The 10996-nt window shown below is 37.3% G+C and overlaps 1 protein-coding gene across 13 annotated transcripts in view; it reads left to right on the top strand.

Moving 5' to 3' along the window:
* Positions 1-1985, top strand: part of FGF13 (fibroblast growth factor 13) — a 521106-nt gene extending 519121 nt beyond the window's left edge. For all 13 annotated transcript variants that reach the window (XM_081042381.1, XM_081042384.1, XM_081042390.1 and 10 more), the window contains one exon: positions 577-1985. In XM_081042381.1, coding sequence (XP_080898507.1) covers positions 577-713 — 137 coding nt within the window. In that variant the 3' untranslated portion in view covers positions 714-1985. The remainder of the gene's footprint in view (positions 1-576) is intronic.
* Positions 1986-10996: the final 9011 nt, after the last annotated feature.

The following is a 10996-nucleotide window of genomic DNA, read 5'->3' on the forward strand; positions in this document are numbered from 1 at the left end:
AGCTCCTTGTGTGTAAAATATGGATAAGAGTAGGTACGTCAGGGGATTCTTATGCGGATTTAATGAGATAATAAATGCAAAGCACTTAGAATAGTATCTAGCATGTTATAAGTGCCTCGTAAGCCTAAGCTAATGCTGTTGTTTACAGCATGACAATAATATTTACCATTTATTGCATTAAGAACTGTGCTAATATTTAGACTCTTGGAGAGTTTCATTTTAAAGCATGATAGAAATCAGTGTTTGAAAATGTTTTAAATTTTAATATTTGGCTTGCACAGCATGCTCTAGATCATATTTAAACCTCTAAGAGCTTTATTAAATGCATTTTTCATTAATCCTCTCATACACGTAACCATAAGTGATGGAAATTAGGTATTAGAATTCTTTACACACTACTTCACGAAAACTACATTTTGCTTAATCTGATCCAGTTTACTCCCTACTGAGGCTTTGAAAGCAATATTTGTCATGTGTGGCCTCAAGCATGGAAGCCTAGTAACCAGAAGAAATGTTGAGAGCTAGTGTGGTGTGCCCACTTGAAAGCCTTTGACACCATCTTTCTGTGCTTTTCAGTGGCCATGTACAAGGAGCCATCGCTGCACGATCTCACGGAGTTCTCCCGATCTGGAAGCGGGACCCCAACCAAGAGCAGAAGTGTCTCCGGCGTGCTGAACGGAGGCAAATCCATGAGCCACAACGAATCAACGTAGCCAGTGAGGGCAAAACAAGGGCTCTGTAACAGAACCTTACCTCCAGGTGCTGTTGAATTCTTCTAGCAGTCCTTCATCCCAAAGTTCAAATTTGTCAGTAACGTTTACCAGACAAACAGGCAGGGTTCGCTCTTCTCTCTGCCATCAAACCTTAGATCCATACTTAAAGCCCCATAATTTCGACTGAGCTTGTGCAAAAGAATGCCAAGCATTATCAGTGAACTAAATCCGGGAGAAGGACTGCCCAATTTTCTCATGATCTCACTTATACTTTGGTGATGACAAAACCAAAATAGTTTCACAGCACTAATGCTGATAAAAATTTGCCCTCCAACCAAGGAAATTGAAAAGACCACAATTGCTCTTCAAAATCAAAACAAAATTAACTGCTTAAATGTTTTGTAGGGGCAAACAAAATTATGTGAACTGTGTTGTTTTCTTGGCTTAATGTTTTCTATCTACGCTTGACTCAAATGTATTCTTTACTTTGGTATAGTGCAACTTTACGATCTCTGAAATTCAGTGGTTTTATTGACTCCCTGTCACTTAATCAAAATCAACCAAATTCAGGGTTGAATCTGAATTGGCATCTCAGGCTCAAGGTAACAGTGTTCTTGTGATTTTACCATTGTTTTTGTTGTATTTTTTTTTTCAGATTTGTAGTGTTCCGGTCAAGTTCTTGTGCTGTACTTTGTGCGTAGAAATTGAGTTGTATTGTCAACCCCAGTCAGTAAAGATGACTTAAAAAAGAAAAAAAAGATTATTCTCAAGTGTAGATTTCTCTTAATTCCATTTGTGTTATCATGTTAAACTATTGTTGTGGCTTCTTGTGTAAAGACAGGAACTGTAGAACTGTGATATTGTCTTTTGTGTTGTTAAAATAAGAAATGTCTTATCTGTATATGTATGAGTCCTCTTGTCATTGTATTTGGCACGTGAATATTGTGTACAAGGAAATATCAAGACTGGTTACCCCTAAACAACATATACTTATACTTGCTTCTGGAAAAGTGTTTAAGACTTAGCTAGGTTTCCATTTAGATCTTCATATCTGTTGCATGGAAGAAAGTTGGAATCTTGGCATAGAGTTGCATGATATGTAAGATTTTGTGCATTAATAATTGTTAAAATCTGTGTTCCAAAAGTGGGCATAGCATGTACAGGCAGCTTTCTGCCCTGTGCACAAAAAAGTTTAAAAAAAGTTGTTTAATATTTGTTGTTGTATACCCAAATACGCACCGAATAAACTCTTTATATTCATTCAAAGAAAAATCCTTCAACATGTATTTATTGAGTGTCCATTACTTGCCATGAACCATTGTAGAAACTGGATTTAAACACTGAATTATGTATATAGTGTGTTTATTGTACTAGTTATGGCACTTGGACAAAGTATTCTTGTTCCCATTCAGTGATGGAACTGTACAAAGGAGACCTATGTTCTAGTATTCTCTCTGCCATTAACACTGTCACTTGCCCTCTCTGTTGCTCATTTTCTAGGTAGAGGGAAGACACAGGACTAAATATCTAAGGTTCTTTCCACCTCTGAGAGCTGAAGGAAAATAGAAACATTTTTAATGTCATTGACCTTTCACCAGCTTGCCAAAGCTGCCATTGCCTGTTAATGCATGCTTCAAGAATAGTCAAGATAGGAAGGTAAGAGTGGAGGAACAGGTAAAACATAGTTGACTGGTTCTTTTAAGGGCATCTGTCAAATAAACTTACCAGGGATCTGATCAACATGCTTTTGCATGGAGGGGAGGCTGCCCATTCCTAAGATATCTGGGCGACATTCAAGCAGGAGCTCTCAGCCCAACCCAGTTCACTCACCTAGTGCGCTCCTAACCCTTTTGCCACAACGGTCATATCCGAATGAATGCTTCCACCCACTGACTGCAGATGGAAACTTCCAGAAAGGAAGTTTAAGAAAGCAGATGTACATTTTTCTATATTTTTGTGTTTTTCGAGAATGAATAACAATAGGAAATTTTTGTACATGAAAATAATGTCATTTATATACAAAGCAGCTCAAATTGTTATTATTGAATGCATAAAATTGTCAAAATATCAACTTTTTGGTTTTTGTGAATTTCTCACACATTTTGAAAAAACAAAACTTGAAATCAGTTAACGCGGTGAAAGAGTTAAGCCCTCATCCTGCCTGAGCTCTGAAGTCTACCTGCATGAAGTAAGGCTGCGTGCCTAGCTTGGACTGAGGAGCATTTGTACTTGCACCAGTAAACTCGCTCAACCTCCACCCCCTATTAAGTCTTACTAATTTTCCATCAGTAGAGAAAAGAAATACATTGTCTCTCTCTTGCTCCAAGGACCTTAAGGTTTTGGCTTGTTGACTATTTTAGTTGCTGCTTTTGCTTCCTTATTTGTTCAGGAAGAACAGAGTTCTGCTGGTAATAAACAAATCAGTATGGTACATTGGTGTCTCAGGGAAGCCTGGCATAAATAAGAAGTCAAAATACCTGGGAAGAATGTTTTACTCCCGGCATTCTCTTTGATCTGCCTCAAGTTGTTTATAATAGAAGGTGGTGTTAAATAAATCAATAATTAAATAGTCCTCAAATAAACCTCCTTAACAAGGGATGATACTTGCACTCATCTTCATTACACACATACACACACACACACTTCAGTAATATTTCTTATGGCAGAATATATTAGCCCTGCCATGTGATGAAAGAATAGTTCTGGAAAACACTGCAAACACCATTGGCTCTCAGAGCGTTTGTACACATCAGAAACACCTAGAGGGCTTGAAAGACCCAGATTGCTGGACCCCACCTTCAGAGATTCTGGTTGGGCAGGTCCAGTGTGGGCTTGAGACTGGATTTCTAACAAGTTTCCAGGTGATACTGAGGCTGCTGGTCCTGGGGAACCACACTTTGAGAACCACTGGGATTCAAAAATGCATATTAGTCACTGAGTTCTAAAAAGCCCTGTGTTAAGGAAGCCTTAGCTTTGAGAAATGCTGCGATAAACATTGGCCATGAAGCCGTAGTTTCACAGAGCACATAGAAACAGTGCAGTAGAGGGATGGTCCCTTGAGCCTTTGGTGGACACCTGAATCACCTGGGGTAGTTAGTCTGCTTCCATGGTTTTGGGCTAAGCTGGGAATTTGCCGAATCTGATGCCCACCATAGCTTGAGAACCACTGCCCTAGGTTATAGCACTTGACCTCATGTTCTCACCACTATCTGTGAGTGTATATCCAGTTCTTGCATTTGTAGTGAGCCTGGGGATAATGGGTCGGGGTGGTGAACAACCACTTTCTTCCAGCTACTTGGAATTATTTAAAAGCAAAACAAATGCCAGCTTTTTCCTCTAAGAGTTGTGTTTGTACCTGGAGAGAAACATACTCGTTGCCACGGATTCCTTAAAGGATTGAGAGAAGTGATCTGTAGCCCTTCTCACCTCGCTCAGCAGTGCATTACCCCAGTCCTAAGCCGATCAAGTTCACTGAAGACTGTTTCAAAGACCCCAGCTACATAGTCCCAAATTTTCCAAGCATCCATCGTCCAAGTGAACACTTGGGGGAAAATGAATATCTAATGGCTGTCTCTCCATCTGTGCCAGCTGATTATAGTCATTCTGTGGATAAGTGGTGACAGAAACAGAACTGATAAATATTTTATGTGTACGTCATCCAAATATGCCTTAGAGGCCTCCTTTAGTCAGTGTTTCCTCCGTGGGTTAAATTGAAAAGTGCCCTCACTAGCACATTCATATTTCTACCAAGAGTCTTTTCAAGGCAATCTAGGCTTTCCCTATCATGCTCCCCGAAATTCTTCCAACCTCTACTCAAAGCCATTTCCACATTATAGCTATTGGTTACAGCAGCACCCACTTGCCAATATCAGAATCTGTGCAGGGATATGGCAGTGGCATAGTGGGTGACTGTTTCCAATCACAAAAACAAGTGGTATCCCAAGTTATTAACCGTATTTACAATGACAACTTTGTATACTTTTCTTTGCTCAGTATGCAAAGATGTCCCATGGTTTGGCATGATGTTATCCTGGGATGAAAACACCAGGTCGCCATGCCAGCTTACTCTGTCACCTTAGGGTGCCTTTTCCCCCTAAGGACTGAGAAAGTTATAGTACACCCAACAGGATATGTCTGGAATTCTGGGCTGCTTTTTAGCTCTAAATGAAAAAAAGAGGGAGAGAAAAATCCTTAGAGAAACAGCATTTGGGTGTTACTCTTTCATGGAACATCACACCCCAGACCTTTTTTTTTTTTTAAAGTTTATTGGGGTGACAATTGTTAGTAAAGAATTTACATAGATTTCAAATTTCAAGTGTACAATTCTGTAATACATCATCTATATATCACGTTGTGTGTTTACGACCCAGAGTCAGTTCTTCCATCACCATGTATTTGATCCCCTTTACCCTCATCTCCCACCCCCCTCCCCTCTTACCCTCTGGTAAACCACTCAACTATCGTCTGTGTCTATGAGTTTTTGTTTCTTTGTTTGCCTTGTTCCTTTGTTGCTTTCAGTTTTATATCCCACATATCAGTGAAATCATATGGTTCTCGACTTTTTCTGTCTGACTTATTTTGCTTAGCATAATAACAACCAAAGTGTCCTTCAATAGATGATTGGATAAAGAAGATGTGTTATATATACACAATGGAAATACTATTCTGCCATAAGATGAAATAGTGCTGTCTGCGACAACAAGGATGGATCTTGAGATTATTACCCCAGACATTTTTTGATCTCAAAACATGCTGCTTTTTAGGGGTTAGTTTGAATTCGTTGCACAGAGAATAATCGTCTATGCCAAATCAGGCAACCTTTTGCTAATATCCCATGAGTACAAGTGTTGTATTCATTTCATCACATTCACTCTAGCAACAACAAAAAGTACATGGTATCACTTCGAGAATGTTCCAATTTCTATGTGGGCATTCTTGAAGAGGTTTGTAACAGCTGCAATTTTGTCATCTTGCAGGAAATCTTTCGAAGGCTTTCAGTATTAAAATTCTAAGCCAGTTAGCAAAATAATCCAATTTCTCCATTTCTATTAATTTTTGTTTCAAACACTGTCTCTCATACAGTCACTTTACACGTGCACACACACATAGATGTGCTTCCTAAAGACTTCTCCAGGAGGATGAACATGTCTGTTCAGTAGGGAGACTGGGACAAGCCAAGTGAAAAAGCCAGGGCTCTCTAGCTTCTGAAGCTGTCCTGCCAGCTGTGACACTTGTGTCACTAAGGAGTATTGCCGAGGTTTGTCCCCCATGTTAGCATGTCTACACATTTTGGACTCTAAATAATTGTGCGCACTCCAAATAATTTGTTTCCAATTCTGTGGAGTTTACAATTAGAGAGAAATGTACATGGGTGGTGATTGAGTAAAAGCTCAACTCCTTTGAGTCAACTGCACTGCTTGTTGGCTCTGTGGATATTTATTACCTTATAAGCTGCCAATGCTGCACAGCATGTAACTGAGGCCTGGATAAAGCATTCATGCAAGGACAAATGGGTTGAGATTGAGTCAATCTTGCAGAAAAAGAGATACTCTGGGGTTTAACAACAGGGACAGATTCTTTCCTGCCTGGGATTAACAAAGTGGAACTCCAATGGAAGTAAATACTGTTTTACATTCTTCACATATGTAAACCTCTCCATCACTAATACCCTTGTACAAACTGGGTAATGAGAACCCAAGTGTTTCTTTCTTTGAAAATTGAAAAACCAAAACTAATTAGTTCTAAAAGGATGGCTATACTACAGTTTTTCCCTTTAATGTAAAACAGCTTGAAAAATGTTGGTGTTTCATGGGTCTTAAGGACATTTCAAAATATATCATTACATTCACCAACAGGTTGAATGTCAAATATACACAAAACAAAGCTGTGTGTGTGTGTGTGTGTGTGTGTGTGTGTGTGTGTTTCCATAAAGTTGTCTTCAAATTTCCTTGGAGCTCCACGAATTAAGTATGATATTATAGCATGTGACTAAACTGCTGGAAACCAAATATACAAGTTACTTTCTAGAACTCTCAGTCTAGAGAAGTAGATAGACATGCAACTATCAAATTTAGTCAAATTATGATAAATGTTATAATACAATCAAGGTGCCAGGAGAAAAAAAACGATTAGGGAAGTTTGAAAAGTTTCAAAGAGGAGTTAATTTCTTAGTTCAATCTTAAAAGTTGAGTAAGAATTCAACAGCTAGAAAGGTGTGTAGACAACTCTAAGCCAGAAAACATTATGAACAAAGGCACAGAGTCATGAAGTAGCACTGAGTGTCCAGAAAACATTAATTAGCTGGACAATAAAAAGCAGAGCTCCTATAACGTAAGAGATGTGTGGAGAAGGAATGATCTCCCCACCAATGCTTCATTCTGTTATGTCTCATTGCCTGAAAGAGACTGTGAGCCACCTAGGTCTGGATATTGGAATGTCTCTAAAACCAAGTGGTTCCATATGATTTGTAGAAACCCATTGAGCAAATTAGTCTCTTCAGAAGACAAAAACCAAAGGAAATGGTCTATGAGCAAAGTATGATTCATAGCCTTGCTTATTAGACTGGAGTAGATTGGCCTTACTGATTCTTCCTTCTCTTCTACTGAACAATCTGTTCTTTGCCTGCTCTGAAAAGAATTTGTCAAGCAGTATAGGTTGTTGGACCAGGACAATCATATAGAAAAAGAAAAAAAGCAAAGATGATGAAAGGAAAACTTTCTTCAAACAAATTCTTTCCATCCAAAATGTACATTTTAATGATTTTTTTAAATAAAGTTTATTTGGAATGTTCAGCTGTCCAAAATTATTTAAAGTAGCTCTCTCTTTCCCTCCTTCCCTCCATGTTTCTGTCTCTCTCTGCCTCTATCTCTGTCTCTCTCACTCACACACACGCAGACACACACTATATTTGTGTACTTCTTTGGAAGGAGGAGCTAAAATTTTTATATAATGTAATATACAAACCTCTTAAGTGTATCAAGTAATTTAAAATGCACACACCATGGAACCCAAACTTCTATCAAGATATAGAATATTTCCATCACTACAAAAAGTTCTCTTATGCCACTTCCCAGTCAATACCCAGCCATCCACAGATTTTTCTTCATCTTGTAGTACTTGTTTCCATTTTAACATTTTAAACTTATTACAAATATTATCATACTATGTGTGCTTTTTGTGTAAAGCTTCTTTCGCACAAGAAAATGTTTTTGAGATCCACCCATGTTTTCACATATTCCATTCTTTTTTATTGCTGAGTAGTATTGCATAATATGAATATTTCACAGTTTGTTTACCCATTTTCTAGTTGACAATACCTGGGCTGTTCCCAAATTTAAGCTGTTGTGAACAGTTGTTCTAAACAGTTTGACGCAAAGTTTTTGTGTATATATACTCTCATTTCTCTTAGGTATATATCTGGGAGTGGATTTTCTGTGTCCTAGATCAGGTGTATGGTTCATTTTATAACAGACTATTACAACTTTTCTCAAAGTGGGGATACTGTTTTCACACTTCTACCAGCAGTATATAAAAGTTTCAATTGCTCCAAAACCTTGCCAACGTTTGATGTATCCAGTCTTTTTAATTTTAGCCCTCCTGATATGTTTACAGTGGTATCACATTTGGTTTTGATCTGCATTTCCCTGATGATTAATGATGTCAAGCACATTTTCATGTGCTCACTAGCCATTTATGTATGTTCCTTTGTGCAGTGTCTGCTCTCCTGATTTGCCCACTTAAATTGTATTGTCTTTTGATTATTGATTTTAGAAATTATATAGCCTAGATACCAATCCGTTGTCAGTATATGATTTATGAATATTTCCTCCCAATTTGTGGCCTTTCAATCAATTTTGTTTTAATTTTTTGATTACAGTTGACATACAATATTATATTAGTTTCAGGAATGCAACATAGTGATTAGATATTTATATAACATATGAAGTGATCACTTCAATAAATCTAGTACTCATCTGACTCCATACATAGTTATTACAATATTATTGATTATATTCCTTATGTTTTACTTTACATCGCCATGACTATTTTGTAACTACCAATTTGTATTTCTTAATCCCTTCCCTTTTTTCACCCACCCTCCCAACACCCCTCTCAGCTGGCAACCATCAAAATGTTCTCTGTATCTACGAGCTTGTTTCTGTTTTGTTTATTTAGCTCTTTAGATTCCACATATAAGTGAAATCGTATAGCATTTGTCTTTCTCTGTCTGGCTTAATCTCAGCACAATGTCCATCAATGTTGTTGCAAATGGTAAGATTTCATTCTTTTTATGGCTGAGTAATGTTCCATTCTATATATGTACCACCTCTTCTTTATCCATTCATTCATTGATGGACACCCAGGTTGCCTCCATATCTTGGCTACTGTAAATAATGTTGTAATGAACATATGTATGTATCCCTTCAAATTAGTGTTTTGGGTTTCTTTGGATAAATATCCAGATATGAGATAACTAGGTCCTTATTTGGCACTTGTTATCGCCTTTCTTTTAAAGTTTATTTTGTCTGGTATAAGTATTCTGACCCTAGCTTTCTGTTTGTTTCAATTTTTATGAAATATCTTTTTCATCCCTTTACTGTCTGTGTGTTGCTTTTGATCTGAAGTGAATTCCTTGTAGGCAGCATATGTAAGGGTCTTGTTTTCTTATCCATTCAGCCACACTATCATTTGATTGGAACATTTAATCCATTTACATTGAAAGTAATTGATAACAGTGTACTTATTGCCTTTTATTATTCATATTTTTTATCTTTTTATTTTTTCATATTAACGAAGTCCCTTTAACATTCCTTATAATACAGGTTTGGTGCTGATGAACTCCTTTAGCTTTTCCTTGTCTGGGAAGCTCTTTATCTGTCCTTTGATTCTTTTGTCTTTTTTTTGCCATTTTATTATTTGTGTTTTTTTTGTTTATTTATTGGGGTGAAAATTGTTAGTAAAATTACATAGATTTCAGGTGTATAATTCTGTATTACATCATCTATAAATCCCATTGTGTGTTCACCACCCAGAGTCAGTTCTCCTTCCATCACCATATATTTGATCCCCCTTACCCTTATCTCCCTCACCCCCACCCCCCTTCCCCTCTGGTAACTACTAAACTATTGTCTGTGTCTATGAGTTTTTGTTTCTCATTTGTTTGTCTTGTTCTTTTGTTTTTGGTTTATATACCACATATCAGTGAAATCATAGGGTTCTCTACTTTTTCTGCCTGACTTATTTCGCTTAGCATCATACTCTCAAGATCCATCCATGTTGTCACAAATGTCCCTATATCATCTTTTCTTACCCCCGAATAGTATTCCACTGTGTATATATATATATCACAACTTCTTTATCCATTCATCTATCGAAGGACATTTTGGTTGTTTCCATGTCTTGGCCACCGTAAACAAAGCTGCAATGAACATTGCAGCCCATGTGTCTTTATGGATAAATGTTTTCAAACTTTTTGGGTAGACACCCAGGAGAAGGATTGCTGGATCATATGGTAATTGCATTCGTAATTTTTTGAGGAACCTCCACACTGCCTTCCATAGCGGCTGCACCAGTCTGCATTCCCACCAACAGTGTATGAGGGTTCCTTTTTTTCCACAGCCTCTGCAACACTTGTTACTATTTGTCTTGTTGATTATAGCCATTGTAACAGGGGTGAGGTGATACCTCACCGTGGTTTTTATTTGCATTTCTCTGATGATTATTGCTGTTGAGCATTTTTTCATTAGTCTATTTGCCATTTGTATGTCCTCTTTGGAGAAATGTCTCTGCATTAAATGTGTATATTGCTTTGGGTAATATGGTCATTTTAACTATGTTGATTCTTCCAATCCATCAGCACACAATGTCTTTCCATTTCTTTTTGTCTTCTTCAATTTCTTTTAAAAATGTCTTGTAGTTTGCAGCATATAGGTCTTTCACATCCTTGGTTAAGTTTATTCTTAGGTATTTTATTCTTTTTGCTACAATTGCAAAAGGAATTTTTTTTTATTTCTTTTTCTGAGATTTCATTGTTAGTATACAGGAATGCAATGTACTTCTGTAGGTTGATGTTGTAGCTGGCAACTTGACTGTATTCGTTGATTGTTTCTATTAGCTTTTTGGTGGAGACTTTACAGTTTTCTATATATAGCATCATGTCATCTGAAAAGAGTGACAATTTAACTTCTTCATTCCCAATTTAGATGCCTTTTATTTCTTTTTCTAGCCTGATTGTTCTGGCAAGGACTTACAACACTATGTCGAAAACCAGAGGTGATAGGGGA

Source organism: Rhinolophus hipposideros, assembly GCF_964194185.1.
Source record: "Rhinolophus hipposideros genome assembly, chromosome: X".
In the NCBI taxonomy this organism is placed as follows: domain Eukaryota; kingdom Metazoa; phylum Chordata; class Mammalia; order Chiroptera; family Rhinolophidae; genus Rhinolophus; species Rhinolophus hipposideros.